General features: G+C 40.1%; 1 protein-coding gene across 1 annotated transcript in view; it reads right to left on the reverse strand.

Moving 5' to 3' along the window:
* The window catches only part of SORCS3 (sortilin related VPS10 domain containing receptor 3), a 556,391-nt gene that overhangs the window by 235,358 nt on the left and 301,972 nt on the right, over positions 1 to 19,061 (reverse strand). The window contains exon 4 of the mRNA XM_045569400.1: positions 17,605 to 17,763. Coding sequence (XP_045425356.1) covers positions 17,605 to 17,763 — 159 coding nt within the window. The remainder of the gene's footprint in view (positions 1 to 17,604; positions 17,764 to 19,061) is intronic.

Genomic DNA, 19,061 nt, shown 5'->3' on the forward strand with positions numbered 1-19,061 from the left:
GGACCCAGAAATAGATCTGCACATACATGGTCAACTGACTTCTGACAAACGTATGATGGCAATTCAGTGGAGAAAGAACAGCCTTTTCAATAAACGGTGTCGGAACAATTTGGTATCCATATGCAATAATCATAAACTTTGATCCATACCTGAAGCCATATACAAAGTTAACTCCAAATTGATTATGGGCCTAAATATAAAACTTAAAAGTATAATTATCATCTCATAAAAAGCAAAACAAAAAATCTTTGCAACATTGATTTAGGCAAAGATTTCTTAGATATGACTTCAAAAATATGATCCAGAAAGATAAAAATTGATAAATTGGATTTCATAAAAATTATGAACTTCTCTTTACTGAAAGACACTGTCAAGAGAATTGAAAGATAAGCTATGATATGGGAGAAAATACTGCAAACCACATATTTGATAAAGGACTTTTATCTAGATTATTGAAAGACTCCCAACACTCAACAAGAAAAACGCAAGTAATTTTAAAATGGGCAAAACCTATAGAAAATATATAGACAGCAAATAAGCACATAAAAAGACAGTCAACATCCTTAGTCACTAGAAGAATGAAAATAAAAGACACAATGAGATATCATTACCCATCCATTATTAATAGAAAGGCTAAGGTTAAAAAGACTGGCCATTTCAAGTGTTGCTAAGGATACAGAGCAACTGTAACTCTCATAGATTGCTAGTGGGAATGAAAAATAACACAACCATTTTGGAAAACAGTTTGACATTTTCTTAAAAATTTGAAACTACATCTACTATGTGATCCAGCCGTTCCAGCACTATTTGTCCAAAAGAAATGAAATCATATGTCCACACAAAAATTCTTAGATGAATTTTCATAGAAACTTTATTTTTAATAGCCAAAATCTAGATTCAAGCCAAATATCCATTAAAGAGTGAATGGATAAACCAATTGTGGTAGATACCATAGAACACTACCAAGAAAACAATAAAGGAAGAAACTATTGATACACACAACATAGATGAATCACAGAATAATTATAAGAGAAAGAAACCATGAAAAAAAAGTATACATACTGCATGATTCCATTTACATAAAATTCTAGAGAATGCAAACTAATCTCTAGTGACAGAAAAACATCCCCAGTGTGACTATGGCAGGGGAATGAAAAAGGGTGGACAGGAAGAATTAGAAAGGCCCACAAGGAAACTTTTGGAGACAATGGATTTGCTCATATTCTCGACTGTAGCCATGACTACATGGGTGTATTCATGTCAAAATTTCATCAAATTCACATATTGTAATTCATACAATTATTAAATGTCAATTATACTTCAGTAAAGCTGTTTATAAAAATCTGAAGGCACCTCATAGTGACTCTAGTTTTATTTTAAATAATGTTTATGAGCACCTAAAAATGTTTCACTCTCAGAGAATACCTTAACTCTTCAATACATAATTATATCAAACATTTTTCAAGGGAGGTCAGACCTCCTCCCCAAGAGATATGCTCGTAACCATCGATGCTTCTATTTTGTAGCACTTATTGCCACTGCCATCAATTACTTATTTGATCAGTATTTCTCTTTTTATGACAGCAGAGATGGTATCAGTATCCATTACTGCATCTCTAGGTCCCAGTACTGGTAAGTACCCCATAAGTATTTGTTGAGTATAATGTACTTCACTCGGTATCTGTGTAATAAAGAGCAGGTTGTTGAGACTTTCAATGACATGTACTAAAACATAAGAGATGGTTTTTGCTGTTGATGCTTCTTTTCTTCATTTTCCCATTTATTGTACCAGTATTCACTCTGAGAAAAAAGAAGCTCTTTTGAAATTTTAAAACAAATATTTGTTAGGATTTGTCAGACTCTGCTATAGGGTAAAAACCTACTTGGGTGGGGGGAGACAAAGGTGGTGGCATAATTTTCAGTAGTTTTAATGATGAAGTCGTGATACCTGTAATGGAGATTAAATGAATAATATCATCTTTTAACCTGATTATTAAACTGGCATTTTTAGTATCAAAATAGGGAAAGGAATTGTATAAACCTAAGGGTAGGCAGACTGTATCAAGAGGAATGATCTACCAGTGAAATCTGAAAAGCTCCCCTTCAGAGACTGGAGCCCTTGGGCTGGAAGGTTCAAGAGACCATCTATGCCTGAGACAGACACAAGGGAGAGTGGATTTCTCAGCTACCTTTCAGCATCTCAATTATGAAAACATTCATGCCCAATGTTAGCAGAACAGTATTTGAAGACAGAAAAGTTAATATATCTTTTTTCCTCTCTCATTCCCTCGCCACCTATTACAAAGCTTCTGAATTACAGCCCTGATATATCTACCAAGCACTTCAAATTAAAAAGTCTCCATTTTAAAAAGCCTTGTTTCAATAACTCGCTCAGACAGCAATCGCTGCCTGCTGCCTCCAGTGCTCAGAGCAGCCCAGGGAGGCGCAGGGCAAGATGTCAACAAAGCAACTAAAGGAACAGCAGCCACAAAGGAAAGTCATTATCCCCTCTACCGCACACCTTGGCAACAGTGTCTACCAGGGCCTTGCCTCTTCCAGTGAGCGCATTTGGGAAACAAGCACCACCTTTGTCAGGAAAGAAATGTGCCAGGGGCACAGCCCTTGGCTTTGGGTATTTTTGTAGGCCATCAGACTATCAGATCTGTGATGTCCTTTGGCAATTGTCGTGGACAGGTTTATCAGGTACCCTTCTCCCCTGTGACTTCTAGGCAGCCCCAACGTCTGATTCTATTTTCAAATCACTCTATAATGTGTCCCCTTTCTTTTCAACACCCCAGTTACTACCCTTATTCAGGTCCTCTTTATCTCTTGCCCAGGGACAATTTATAAACTTTTGATGTCCTACACACAGAGAAAAATTTTATTTCCCCTAATGTACCTGAAAAATATAAAACTGTAAAGTTAAAAGCCTTCAAGTATGCTAAAAGGAAATTAGCTTCTTTCTAGATTTTTCTGAAAACAATCTAGATTACTTAGGGTTTCACAGAGTTTGTCTAGGGAAAGCTGTCTCCAGAAAGTCTTATTTGCTTTGAGTTTTGGAAGATAAACAGGACTAGCTAGATGAAAAGGAGGGAAAAGGACTCCCAGATGGACGCACATGTGCTATGGCATGTTGGTATGAAACGAGAGGATGCAGTCCCTGTTGCAAGAGTGAAGGAAGTGCTTAAAAAGAGGAGGTAGAAAGTCAGGATTATGCTAACATGGTCTACATGCTGAGCTAAAGCCTTTCACTTTCTCTTCCAAGCTAAGGGGAAGCCAATGATGAATTTCAAGAAGGTTTGTAACACATTCAGGTCAACCAAACTTTTTTTCTGTAACTTCTGGCACATATGAGATCTACAGACATTTTCAAATGCAAATGGAGAACAAAAATAAAATGCCCCAAACAAACAACAACTACAACAAAAAGCAAATCTAGCTTACACAAGCACACAGCCATGATTCTCGAAAATAAATTTCCATCTGAGATTTCTTTCAGACTCTGTTCCCTCAAAGTTCTTCCAAGTGGTCTCCATGGGCTGGGTACCATCTTCATTCTTGTGCCCTCCATGATTTCCTAATCTTGTCTAGGGTCAAGGCCAAAGACCAGTTTGGAACCTTCCTGACCCAGCTCAGGGCCTCTCAACAGAACTGGTTTCCATCTCAGGAACAGCCCCATGCCCTACTCCCTTGCCCTCCCCAACTGCCCCCCACACCGCTGCCAATCTTCCTGGTGGCTGGTTCTGTTCCATGTGCCTCAAGAGCATCTCATGCTACGTGATAGGAAAACACTTCTGTTCTCCACTCCCAGTGGGCAGCAGAGACACAAAGGACAGCAAGACTGTCACTACTCAGCAACCTTGACACACATGTGTTATGGGCCAAAACGCACCCCCTCAAATCCACATGCTGAAATTTGAATCCCCAGAACCTCAGAATATAACTATATTTGGAGACTGGGTCTTGAAAGAGGTAAAAAAGTTAAAATGAGTTTTAGGACAGGACTTAATCCAACTGATGTTCATATAAAGAGGGGGAAATCAGGACACAGACACACAGAGTCCATGTGAAGACACAGGGAGAAGATGACCATCCACAAGCCAATGACGGAAGCCTTGGAAGAAATCAACCCTTCCGACACCTTGACCTCAGACTTCTAGCCTCCAGAACTGCGAGACCATACATTTCTGTTGCTGGAACCACTCAGTCTGTGGTGCTTTGCTGCAGCATCCCTGACGAATGAATACAATATCTGACAAGACAAAGAATGTGTGCTTTTTCACCAGAACTCCTCTCAGGAGGAACTCTTCCTATTTCAGGACTACGTGGATCAACACAAACAGGAGTCACAGGCAGGGCTGGGAAGGCCTGTGTCTGGTCTGTGGACACTGGGGCCTGCAGAAGCAGGTGCAGGCAGGTGGATGGTTTCGCTTGCTCGGGGACAGAAGATCCGGGGAAGCCAGGGAAGGGTCAGCAAGTGTATGAATTTCCTATTGCTGCTGTAATGAGTCACCACAAACTTACTGGCTTAAGACAACACACACGTATTATATCACAGCTCTGCAAGTCAGAAGTCCAAAATGAGTCTTACGGTGTTAGAATGACAGTGTCAGCAGGAATGAGCTCCTTCTGGAGGCTCCAGGCACTTCCTTGCCTTTCCGCAGCTTCTAGAGGACACCTGCATTCCTCACAGGGGACGCTCATGGCCTCATCTTCAGGGAACTTTGAGCAACCTCTGCTTCTGTGTCACATGTCCCTTTTTTGACCTTACCCTCTTGCCTCCTTCTTATAAGAACCTTTGTGATTACACTGGGACCCCCCAAGATAATCCAGGATATTCCCCATCTCAATATCCTTAACACATCTGTAAAGTCCCATTTTCCCCAGGACAACACAGTCGCAGGTTCTGAGGATTAGGTGGTGGACATCTTGGACATCTTGGGGAGGTGGCAAGGGTGGGTGGGGGTGTAGCTCACAACAGTGAGGAAGAACCAGAGGGTAGCACGGCCCAGGAGAAACTAGGAACACAGAAATGTCAAAGGGTAATTTCTGGGTGGAAATCTGGGTTTTGTGATTCCTATCCTTGATCTCACAAATCTTTAGCTATTACCATGAAAACCACAAAATATTTGGCACAATGGATTAGAGTCCTCCCAGGAGCAGTCCCTAAGTCAAGGATTAGAGAGCTTATTGGGGAGATGAGAAGCAAAAACCCCTGGTATTAAAGTAGAGAAATTACCCAGGCAATAGAATGCAGTCAGTGGACTGTGTTATAAAGCCAGCTAACTTTGTGGGCAAACAGAGCTTAATCCCATTGGGAAATTCTAGATAAAAAGTATAAAACACATGCCTCAGAGCTATCACACATGAGACAAGGGAGCCAGGGTATCTATACACTAAATTCTGTTGGTCATTGGCTAAGAGTTGCTCTCAGCTGTTGGTTCCCCAGCACTTCTATAGCTTGCTGCATGGAGGGGCAGAGTCACCCTTCCTGAGGCTTTAAAAGAAGCCCTTGGACAAAGAAACACAATGTATTCGCAGGCAGAAGTCAGTGAGAGCACACAGGAGTGAGAATATCAAATGGGTATGAGCAGCACATCAACAGTGTCTGCTAAAATTGAATTTCTCACGGAAACCAGTTACACGGCTGAGCCTTGCATCCTTGCTGATGTGAAGTTGAAATAATCCATAAATATGAGGCAACAGCTGACATCTGGATTACACAGAGAAGAAACATCCAGGGAACACTGGCTTCTCCATGTGTCTTATTCTTTACGCATACAGAACTGCCACAATCGCAGCCCATTCTGCATCCACTTCCACGAAAAACCCAGCCTCGAACTCCTTGGTGTCTGGCCCCAGCCCGGGACTTCTGTGGATTCCCCATCTGCGGTGCTTCCCTGGTCCGGAGCCAGTTTCCTCCTCCTCTCCTGCTCCCATCACATTCTGCTTAGATGGAACATCAACCTGCACGGCTCCACCTCTCATTGCTCTTTTGAGTAGATGAAAATACACTGGATAGCGTTTCTCTCCACCTACCACTTCCTTCCTTGATTAAAAAAGAAATTACACAAAGAAAAATTCCCAAGTGTTATTTTCTCCTTCCACTCCTACTCCTCAGCCAGGCCCTTCCCCTCCGTTTCCAGCCATAAATCAGGTAGTTCTGGAGTGCCCACGTCCAAAATCACGAGGACAATATGCATGTGGGTACATTTAAGTAAGAAGTCAATGTTCTATAAATAATTTTCTCCTCTCACATTAAACCTGCCATTCCTGGCATAATCGGAATGATAAATGCAGACTCAGACTTCGTCTTCCTGACATTAATACCCATCAGTACTTCAAATGCAAACAATTGTGACATTCGACTTTATAAAAATTACCAAGTGCACAAACTCTGCTTAATTAAACCATTTAAAAGTTGCTTTGTTACATTTAATGAATGATATATTATACTGCAATGAAACATGCAGCAATACAAATACTTCACAATGCTTCCAATTAAGACTCACTTCACTTATGCCAATTGACAACACAAGTGTTCCACACTTCATTCAGTTTGTGCATTTTAAATGAACTGGTTAGTGAGAAGGGTGCTTCTTTGCTAATGAGTTTTGTAATCAAGGCATCTATTTTAATTTCAAATTGGCTAGATTGGGGGAAATTGCTAGACTAAATGACTGGTACTAATTAGGATTATAAAAATATTCATCATGCCATGGAATTAACACGGGGGTCTGATTTTCCTACATTTGCATATTGCTTGAGTTTTGGGGGGAAAAATCTTGACAAATTGTCTTCTCTTTAGCAAATTGAACAAACACTATATCTGTTTTAGTCCTTCTTTTCATTTAAAGCATAATACATATTCATGATTTGTAAATGAAGTTAAATGATTTCAACTTCTATCTTCATTACCATATTAAAGATGTTGTCTCCATAAGCTTCCTTTAAAAACTTCAGATCAGAGTATTATCTATTTGAATGACAAACACCTTGGTTTAATCTACATATTAACCCAAGGATTTGAACAAATTAATGGGAAAAGTGAGCAAAGCCGGACAAACCCCCTCCAAAAACACAACTGTCTTATTGTTGTTTATTTCTTTGCCTGAGGCAGAATTAATTATGCCTATGTCTTATCAGCAATGAGCAGTCTGATGGTTTCTCTTCTCGAAGTTCCACTCCAGAAAGTGCCATCAGGTGAGGGCTGTGCCGGAAGAACCACTGGATTCTTTAAAAGGTTTGGACTTCACACGGCTATTTTTTTTTCTTTTATTAAAAAATTTCAGAATATTATGCGGGCACAAATATATTGGTTACATATATTGCCTTTGTAACGCACAAGCCAGAGCTACAAGTGTGCCCATCCCGCAGACATATGGCTGGTTTGCTTGTGACATTACTATACCGCTCTCTGGGGCTGGGCTTAGTATAAAAGTGGCCCACATACAGTTCTGTCCCAAGGCAACAGAAAGCCGCCTGTCTACCAGGGAGAGCTAGTCGTGGTGGCTGTTCCTCAGCCAGGCCGACAATAGGGAGCTGGCCAGGCCCCTCACTGGCTGTGTGACCTTGAGCAAGTTAGCGTGGCCTTCAAGACTCACATGCACATCTGTAACTGGGAAATAATAATATCCACCTTGCATCTGCCTGTGAGAATTCAAGCTAATAACATATATATACAAGCACTTGTCAGTGCCCACACACAAGAGGAACTTCAGGACACGTATTACCACTTCAAGGAGCAGCTGTATGTCAGACTCTGAGTAATGTAACACGGGGCGTGTAGGAGTCACTAGGCTCAAGGCTCAATCCACTAGAAATGTCTACACCTCTTGACTATAGGAGTATTTGTTTCCATTACAGCTGTCAAATCAAATAAGCAAATACTAATTCAATTTTGGGATAGAACCAGAAAAATTCATCTGAAAAACTACCAGAATAAATCACTTCCTTAACATCTATCTATAGTGAGTGCCTTCTAAATAATAAAATCTATATCTATTGCTGAGTTATAAATAACATAGATTGAGGTTATATCCAACAAGAGAATACTTTTTGTTAGGAGAAAAAAAATTATTCCTAGAGTTTCACAATTCTGAAGGGACCACAGTGAAAAACAAAGCTGAAGAAAGAAAAAGCTCAGGCTCAATGTATTCCTAGTTCAGGGAAATCTGCCTCCATAACACACTGCCTCTTGAAAAGGGATTAAATAAAGATTTCGTTTAAATCAATCCTATTCACACCTAAAACCTTTTTTAAGAGCACTGCCTTATAATTAAGGAAAACAAACTATTCGTGGTAGATTACTTTTCAGAAATTTTAATTACAAAGCAATGTAATGAAATAATAAAAAATTTGGAAAACAAATGGTATGAAGAAAACCCACAAACATAATTCTATCATCCTAACAGACCCAGATAATAGTTGGGAATATTTCCTTCCATTATTTAAAAATTTCTTCTCCTTTATTCCTTGTTTTCTTCCTTCTGATCTTCATTGCTTCCATCCTTTATGTCTTCCTCCCTTCTTTCATTTCAGTTTTTGCATATCTGCATTCAAAAGTACTTCTTTAACATGTATTATGTATGCATTTGTATATGTTACATATGCAACATGAATTAGGTACAAGCATACTTCATTTTATTGTGCTTTGCAGATACTGCATTTTTTACAAATTGAAGGCTTGTAGCAACCCTTCTTCAATTAAATCTATTGGTACCATTTTTCCAGTAGCATGTGCACACTTCATGTTTCTGTGTCATATTTTGGGAATTCTCACCATATTTCAGACTCTTTCAATATTATTATTATATCTGTTATGATGATACCTGATCAGTAATCTTTGATGTTATAATTGTTTTGGGGTGCCACAGATTACACCCATATAAGACAGCAAACTGAATCGATAAATGTTACGTATCTGACTGCTCCCTGACCAGCAATTCCCCCATATCTTTCTCTCTTCAAGCATCCCTATTCCCTGAGAAACAACAATATTGAAATTAAGCCAATTAATAACCCTGAAAAGGCTTCTAAGTGTTCAAGTGAAAACAAGAGTTGCACGTTTCTCACTTTAAATCAAAAGGTAGAAATGATTAAGCTAATAAGTGAGGAGGGCGTATCAAAAGCCCAGAGGCCACGAGCTAGGCCCATTGTACCAAATAGTAAGACAAGGTGTGAATGCAAAGGAAAAGTTCTTGAGGGAAGTTAAAAGTACTCCAGTGAAAACACAAATGATAAGAACATGAAACAGCCTTATTGCTGATATAGAGAAAGTTTTAGTGGTCTCTGTAGAAGATCACACAAGCCACAATATTCCCTTAAGCCAAAGTCTAATCCACAGAAAGGCCCTAACTTTTTTAAATTCTATCAAGTCTGGTAAAGGCAAAGAAGCTTCAGAAGAAAAGCCTGAAGTAGCACAGGTGGGTTCATGAGGTTTAAGGAAATAACCCATCTTCACAACATAAAATTACCAGGTGAAATGGCAAGTGCTAAATATAGAAGCTGCAGCAAGTCACCCAGAAGATCTAGCTAAGATCACTGATGAGGGTGGCTACAGCAAACAACAGATTTTCAATGTAGACAAAACAACCCTCTATGGGAAAAATATGCCATCCAGGACTTCCATAGCTAGAGAGGAGAAGTCAATGCCTGGTTTCAAAACTTCAAAGGACAGGCTGATTCTCTTGTTAGATGCCAATGTATCTGGTAACCTGAAGTAGAAACCAATGCTCATTTGCCACTCAAAAAAATCCTAGGGCCTTTAAGAATTATGCAAAATCTACTCTACCTCTGCTCTATAAATGGAACAACAAAGCCTGGATGACAGCACATCTGTTTACAGCATCATTTGTTGCATATTTTAAGCCCACTGTTAAGACCTAGTGCTCAGAAAAACAAAACGATTCATTTCAAAATATTATTGCTCATTGACAATGCACCTGGTCACCCAAGAGCTCTGATGGAGATGTACAAGGAAATGAATGTTGTTTTAATGCCTGCTAACATAATATCCATTCTGTGGCCCATGGATCAAAGACAAATTTCAACTTTCAAGTCTTATTATTTTAAAAAATACATTTCATAAGGCTATAGGTGCCATGGACAGTAATTCCTCTGATGGAATCACAGAGTAAACTGAAAATCTTCTGGAAAGGATTCACCATTCTAGATGCCATTAAGAAAGAACATCTGTGACTCATGAGAGGAGATCAAATTTTCAAGATGAACAGGAGTTTGGAAAAAGCTGATTCCAACCTTCATGGATGACTTGGAGTGGTTCAAGACCTCAGTGGAGGAAGTAACTGCAGATGTGGTAGAAATAGCAACAGAATCAAAATTAGAAGTGAAGCCTGAAGATGTGACTGAATTGCTGCAACCTCATGATCAAACTTGAACAAATGAGGAGTTGCTTCCTATGGATAATAAGAGTGGTTTCTTGAGATGGAATTTATTAATACTCCTACCAAAGATGCTGTGAACATTGTGGGAATCACAACAAAGGAATTAGAATATTACAGGCCGGGCACGGTGGCTCACACCTGTAATCCTAGCACTCTGGGAGGCCGAAGCGGGTGGATCGTTTGAGCTCAGGAGTTGGAGACCACCCTGAGCAAGATCGAGACCCTGTCTCTACTAAAAATAGAATGAAATTATATGGAGAACTAAAAATATATAGAGAAAAAATTAGCCAGGCATGGTGGCACATGCCTGTAGTCCCAGCTACTCAGGAGGCTAAGGCAGGAGGATTGCTTGAGCCCAGGAGTTTGAGGTTGCTATGAGCTAGGCTGACGCCATGGCACTCTAGCCTGGGGAACAGAGTGAGACTCTGTCAAAAAAAAAAGATTACATAAACTTAATCGATAAAGCAGTGGCAGGATTGGAAAGGACTGATCCCAATTTTGAAAAAAGTTCCATAGCAGGTAAAATGTTATCAAACGGCATCACATGCTATATAAAAACCTTTCCTGAATGGAAGAGTCAATGAATGCAGCAAACTTCATTGTTGCCTTATTATAAGAAATTGCCCCACAGCCACCCCGACCTTCAGCAACCACCACCCTGATCAGGCAGCAGCCGTCAACCCCAAGGCAAGCAAGACTGTGACTCACTGAAGGCTCAGATGATCATTACCATTTTTAGCAATAAAGGATTTTCAATTGAGGTATATATATACTGTTTTTATACATAATGCCATTACACACCTAATAGACTATAGTAGAGTATAAAGTTAACTTTTATGTGTACTGGGAAACCAAAAAATTGATGTGACTGACTTTATTGTGATATTTGCTTTATTTTAATGGTCTAGAACTGAACCCACAATGTCTCTGAGATGTGCCTGTATATATTTAATAGGTGTTAGTACATATCCATGTTGCTATGTGGTCTTTATGACCACCATTTTAATGCTTGCATAATATTCCAGCAAATGTTGACGCCATTATTTAAGGTCCCTTAATGTCGGCCATTCAGTAAATTTCCATCCAGTTTTTCTCATTATGAATGACTTTGACAAGCATCATTATGCCTAGAGCTTCATGGTATTATTCCATTGGAATAGTCTCAGAGGTGCCGCACTTGAATTACTGGATCAAAGTTATGAATATGTGTGCGTTTTCTGACATATATTGCCAAGATATATTCCAGGAAGGAAAACTCATTTCCATTCCCATCAATACTATTAATATTTCAGAATATGTTTTACCTTAACGCTGCCAACATTGCGTATTATCATTATGGAACCAAAAAAATACATTTTAAAAAATGAACACTGTTAATTTTAAATGAATAGTTTTTAAAAAGTTTCCTTAAGACTTTTCTAGATTAGCTGGGCTTACTCAATGTCGATAAATTCTTGCCTTTGGTTTAGTATAATTCCCTAATGTTAACATTTAAAGCATTTTTTCCTCTCCATCATTTAGCTCACTTGCTACTTTCTAAGCTTTCTTCTGAGGAATGTATCTTCTATTTTTCACCAGCTTAGCCAGCCATACATCACCTGCATGAAGTTAAAAATGATCCTGATCGATTGTGGCCCTGCTGTAGGCAGAAGGTACTTAGCTGAAAAAGCACAGGAGTCTTGGGGTGCCAGTGGTGTTTCTTGATCAGGGTGCTGGTTTCATGGGTGTATTCAATTTATGAAAATTCAGACTCATGAGATTACACGTTTCTATATGTATATGACAATTTGATTAAAAAGGTTTAAAGAATGACCCTGACCTTATAAGGCCAGGTGCTGTCCTACCCAGGTGAGTGGTCAAAATGTAGGCATGAGAATGGAGGAAGCATACATGGCCTGACCTGCTCAGGTGGACAAGAGCTTAAGGCCAGAGAGGCTTTCAAAGGAAGGCACAAGCAGAAGAATTCCTGAGCCCAACTGGAAAACCGGAAAGCTAGGTTCCGGATTCTGTTAAAGGGGTTGGCATTCTGGCAATGGTGTCAACACAGAGAATCAGCACAGACATAAAGATAAGGTCAGTCCACAGAGGAAACAGGTGGAGGAACACAGAAGGCTGTGAAGCTGCACTGCTCTACCTCCCCCTGTGCTGCTATTGCCACCTGCCTTCACTCAAATACTGCCACAGCTGGGTCTCTCCCATGAGAGCGTAACTCTGGGAAAGGCACCATTGCCTACTTGTGTACACTTCTTAAAGCACATACAGGCTGGATCTTCCATTAATTATTTTAGCAAATGTTCTTTCCCCTCAAAGAAATGTGTCAGGTTACTAAAATGGACACCCAGAAGGTAGTAAAGAAGGACAGAATGTCTGGGACATCACATAGAAAAAGAAAGTTTGGGGCTACCAGATCTCTAATTTCACTGAAGGTTTTTCCTTTGAACTAATGTTCTTGTGAGTAGTGTTGACATGAATGGAGATCCTTCCTGCACGGCCCTTGATGAATGCAAGTTAATAGTTTACTTTCAGAACTCAGCTCAAATAGATCAATGGTAACATGTGACTCTTACAGGGTTTCTTGGATTATGTCCCCCACCCACTAGGTGGTTGTTCCACCACCTGGTGTTTCTATGGTAATGGAGACATCACATGCCCATCATACTGATGGGGACACCTGCAAGAGCAGTGGCCACTTGTCATAAGTGAGTAGGGCTATGGATGTTCCTTTCTCTTAAGTGATACAAAAATGGTTTTATACGAATGGGAGTGTACCTAATGAAAATGAAATGTTTTTTCTTTAAATAAAAAGTGTCCTTTAGTCCTACTCCTATTCCACAGAGGAAAAGCTTCAAAATCATAGTCATCCCTAGTTAATCCCCTACAGCTTTTTCCCCACCAGGTGGGGAGACAGGAAACCTCTTTCTGCCAATGGCTACTGAGAAAGTTATCATCACCTACTAATCCTGGAGGATCTGAATACAATTACATTTTTAATCTGAGGGCTTAAAAGGAGAATATAAATGAAAGGCACAGCTTCACTTGTATCCAGCATTCCAGAAGTGCAAGTTTAAACTTCCTTTTGAGTTTGCAGGCCCTCCACACTCTACACATGCCCTGCTCATGAGGTAGCAGCCCCAGGTAGGGTCCAATCGGCAAAGCCTGCATGGCACGACCACCCCCTCTGTAGTGGGCTCTGGACGGCCAGTCACCATGCCTAAAACTGAACCAGCTCCTTAACCAGTCTGTCAATTTGTCAGCTATTATTGAACTTGGCTGGTAAGAGGTAATCAACAAAAACCCTTAGCTGCGCACCCACCCCTTAACTACTGTAACAGCAGCCCTCCATTATGTATGCTAATGTTTCAGAAAGTGCTTTGTACATCAAAATCACTGGCAATTCTAGACCAGCCTAGCTCAGAAGTGTCTGAAAACAATGGAGTCTGAAATCCCACTGAGTTCCTCATCTCTGAACTCAAAAGCCAGCTGTATTTGTTAAAGTTTCATTTTGCCAAGAAGATAAATGGTAACAGAGAGCTTTGCAATCCCACCTCTCGCAGAAAAATAGCTATTTTCAGCTCTCTATCTCCTATGGAAGGTCCCCTGTGCCAGGATGTATGCATCTGTGAATACATGAGCATGTGCCCATTAAAAAAAAAAAACTACATTGAGTCTTCTGTCAAAATGAGGTATGTTTAAACACTTAGCTTTGTACAATGAGAACAGCAGCTATCTACTTCTAGGATTGCACTGTCTTCAAAATCTATCTCAAAACCTTTCGAACACTCTCAGTTTTAATACCATCATTGAACCCTCCAACTAATCCAAAAATGTCACAATATATAAGCTGTTTTAGTTATCAATGAGAAAATAGCCACACGGGAACAAAAGAGAATCACACCACTTAAATAACTAATAAACACACAGGCCTAAGTAGAAGTTACAGAGCTTTGCTTCTAAGATGAGGGGAGGGGAGTAGCTTTTCTCTTATCATTTCCATTTTGGGCAACTATAAGCTATTACTTCCATCAGTTTTTTTAAACCTCTAAGATTCTTATAAAACATCTCCAAAGATTCCTATACCTAAGAATAAATCTCTTGTATTTCCTTTTATATTAAAACACAAGATGGCAGGAGAATGCGTAGGGCAGAGGTGGAGCTGGCACAGGAGTTAACAGGAATTGGGAAGCTTGTGGGATGGTCATAATGGAAGGAATTGGTCAAAAGCCCAAGTCAAGCTGATCAGGAAACAGAAAATACATTAGTAGATTAGGATGCATTGGGATTGTAGAGGCATGGCCCTGCTGCAGAGTCAAACGCAAGGTGCATTTGCCCCTCTACTCCTTTGCAGCTTTGGAAGACTTGGATGATCTTCTGCCACAACTGATCCATGACCAGTATCAAGAGATGGGCTTCCCAGTTAACTCACACAGGACGTCATGAGGATCTCTCAATTTCCAGGTGCAATTCTGTTTTATCCTGAAGGTATTTCCTTCCTTTTCCGGCAGTGCCTTAACTGAGTGGGATCTTCTGGGGAGTCTCCAGCAGCTTTGGGGTAGCATTTTGGAAAGTAAAGCAATTGGATATTGTCCCTTTAAAGTATAATTCAATTAGGTCTTTTGTAATACATACAACATAACCAGATAGTCTTCTAGACTCTAAAGAAATTGCTAGTGCATTTCATCAAACGCACAATAATGGAAACATCGATTCAATCCTCACCACAAACATCTCCCTTTGATGCTGCAGTTACCTTAATACTAGCACTTTTCATTTTCTCTAGAAGGAAACAACTGCCTCCACGCATGCACATCAGAGAGAGCTCTAGTCTGGAATAACACATTTGTATATCAATCTCAACTACACTTGCATTTTCATTTGCTGCTGCATAGCATCACTTTCTTTGACTCTAAATCGCTAAATTACCCCCAAAATAAAGAAAAACTCTTCTGCAACCTGGATGACTGGGGCTAGGCGTTTTATGCCATCTCCACAAGTGTTGCCAGGGGCATCATCTGCCTTCTCACATCATTTATTTAAAAGAAGAATGACCAGGCACTAGTTAGAAACTTTATGGGCCTGAAGAACATTCAGCCACTTTATGCAAAAGATGTCAACAAGATAGACTACCTAAGGAATAATACACCTAGAAATGCGCAGTGTGATTAGGAAAATCCATCAACACCCACTGCCACATTTCCAAATATTTTTGCTAAGTGAAAAAGCAGCCACCAAGTCTGAAAGTATTTTGAATGCCTTATATCCACAAGGGTACTTCATGAGCAGATGCTCTCAGTGCTGTGGTGATAGAAGCAAAGGATACTCCTAGATACACAGGAGACATATTCCATTTGGTTTATCAACTTCTTGGTATGAGAATTCTGTTGCTGCAAACCTAGCTTGTCTCTTAATAAATAAAAATATGGCTTGAGTTCGGAGCTTCATCTAAATAAATTACCATCCAACCATTTCACAACATTCAAATAATTTACTTTTTAAAATACAGCTTCAAAATTTCTGGCTATACTAAGCGTCTAAACTCACAGACTAGCTGACATTTGGCTAAGTCTTTCATACAATATCCACTTGATGCCATGAAAGAAATGTGTTTGCAATGGCTTTTGCTCTGCAAATGTCATGTGGGTGTCCTTAGGGGATTGCATTAAGCACCTGGCACCCACCATGAAGCTCTGTTAACGAGACATATAAAGGTTATGTTGAAATTATTGTTTAAAGGTGCTGACATCACTCACACACACACGCACACACAATTCACAATCACAACCACATAACTCATACATATATTGAAGACCAACTGTTTCAGGATTTAAGAGACCAGAGAGAAGAAGCTATCTCAACCAAGGTTACTCTGTGGATATCTCTACGCAAGACAGTGCTCATAATTATGTTTCCCTTCACTGATTGATTCCACATTATTACACAATAGTTTGGCATCAAGCACTGTGCTAGAGTTCTGGAAATGGCAGGAAATACAAAGAAGAATAATCTAAAGCCCCTTTTAGCAAGTTGATCAAATACAGAGCTTTATTACTACAGCATTTAAGCATTCATCCACTAATTCACTCACTTAACAGATATATCCCAAGCACTGATTTGGTACCAGACACTATGCTAGAGACTGGTGCTACAACAGTGAGTAAAACCAGACATGGTCCTGCCTTCCCAGAGATTGTAAGCTAGTGATGAACGCAGATGATCCAAAACTCACACAAATCAATGTACAATCTCAACTGCGACAAGTGCTCTGAAGCAGGCGTGCATAGCGCTATGCAAAAGAACATAGAGGGGATTTGATTTTGTCAGAGTTTAGGGAAGATGTCCTGAGGGAGTGATGCTGGATCTGACATCTGATGACGATGAGGCTCATGTTAGGGAACAGGAGTCCAGGCACAGGAAAGGAAGCAATGGGCACAGTGAGGGTGAGATTCTGGTTTCTGAGTTTGCAACTAAATGGATGGAATTCCAGTGGGCTGGAAGCGAGCCAGCTACATTAGAGGGAGAGCAGAGGTTTGTTTTGGAAATATGTTGAGTCGAGAGGCTTCTGAGGTATACAAGAGACAATATCAAGTACGCAGCTGAATGTATAGATTTGGAGTTAAAAGAAGAGATCTCATTGGGCCACTGCATCATTAATATAATTTTTAAAAATAACAAAATGGACTTTTTTGAGGCTTCCCTTCCATTATTAAACTGAGAGCAATGATATGTCTACATTCACCAAATCAAGGAAGCATGGTGTCATGGAATACACCCTAGACTTGGAATCTGACAGCATGCACTTAAAATCTGGCTCCTTGAGCTACTAGCCTGGAGGGTTTGAACAAGCACCTTAGCCTTTCTGCACCTTTGTTTACTACAGTCCCTGTAAAATTATTATAATTACATATATCTCACTTCACAGGGTTGTTTTAAATAAGGTCAAATGAATAAAATCACAGAGAGGGCCATTATGTGAAATAATAAACAGCATTACCAATAAAAGAAATCCACCTCCCGACATGCTTTGATACTTGTAAGTGGAAAGGAAAGTTAGTTGCTACAGACCAAAGCATTGACGGAAGGGTTTTGACTGCAATGATGAAATGTCATTGTGTCTCCCCTGAAATTCGGATTGAGCAAACAAGTGCTTTTCACAACGTGATACCTGGGCGACAAGACGTGAATGGAAATAGTATGTGTTCACCTTTTGATCCAAACTGTAGGCCAGCACCCAGTCCTCTTGCTTGGGATGAAAGAGCAGGCTCTGAATGTAGAAGGTGAGCCGATATTTTTGATAGGTCGCCCCTTCATCTGAGCTGATCAATATGCTGCTCTCCATTTCAGGATCACTGAGAAGCATGATCTTAAAAAAAAAAAAAAAGACAAAGGAGAAAACAGAGTTAGTAGGAGAGAATAATACAAGAAATTAAATCATAACTATAAAGTCATCTGTATTTGTATGTCATAGCACATAAAAGGGTGTCTGGGCCTCTGTATGAATTACTGATGCTCTATTTTTTCCTGATTTAGTCCTTCCTTGCCAAATTGAGCTGAAACAGGGTGCAAGGCTAGGTCTGTGTACAGAAGGAGGCTTCATTTTTGATGTCCATCTTTTAGGGACTGGGGATATATTCTCATGGTCCTCTGACTCCTGACCTTGGGAGAGTCACCCCCCACCCAGTTCTCCACGTCACCCTTCATCACTGCTCTTTAGTCATGGGAAGCCCCTCCCCACCACCCACAGTCCCATTGTTCATTTTCTTATTTCTGATTTGTTTTACTGATTTCATTGATTTAAGTGGTTTTATGACTCCTTTGTTAGAGGTATTTTCCAAAGTATATGTCCCCAAAGGTCCCTGGGCAAGTGTTGCTGCCACACAAGGTTTATCATCTTCAAGTCAAGTGGACAGAAACGATGCCGTGAAAAGGCTTTGGCATCAGAGAGAGCAGGCTCAAATCTCAACCGTTAATACTGTGTCACCTTAAGAAAGTCACTTAACCTCTAGAGGCCTCAGTTTCCTTGACAACAACTTGAGTCTGACGATAGCCAAGCTGGCATTGAGCACACAGTATAATACACATTTCTGACAAGTGATAGCCATGATTACTATCTAAATTGCCCCCTCCAGCCAGTGCAATCTGGCTTCTACTCACAGTACTTCCATGACATTGGTTTCACTAAAGGTACGGTTGACTTTCTAGTATTCAAACCCAATAGACATGTAGACACTCAGTCCTCTCCCTTAGTTAAACTCTCAGCAGCCTTTGATAACACCAACCACTCCATCCTTTTTGAAGCCTTCTCTCCCAAGGGCTTCCATTACGCCACACTTACCTGGTTTTCCTTCTCATCTCTTTTGGGTACTCAATTTTCTCTGATTAGCCTTTAAATGTGACCATTCCTCAGCCCTCTGTTTTGACCTCCTTCTCTTTTCACTCCATATACTATTACTCAGGGATCTCTTCCACTCCTGATTTCTTTTTTCTTTTCTTTTGTTTTTTAATTACCATCTTCCCAGGGACATCTCATGAATTAAAACACTAACAGAGTCTTAGCTTTAGACTTGAAAACTCAGATTCTTCCATGTAGACATCATGCAGTGCTCGGAACTCAAGATGCCCCACGTTGGTGCCACATGGCTGCTCTATTCCTCCCCTGGT

Source organism: Lemur catta, chromosome 14 (assembly GCF_020740605.2).
Source record: "Lemur catta isolate mLemCat1 chromosome 14, mLemCat1.pri, whole genome shotgun sequence".
Classification (NCBI taxonomy): Eukaryota; Metazoa; Chordata; class Mammalia; order Primates; family Lemuridae; genus Lemur; species Lemur catta.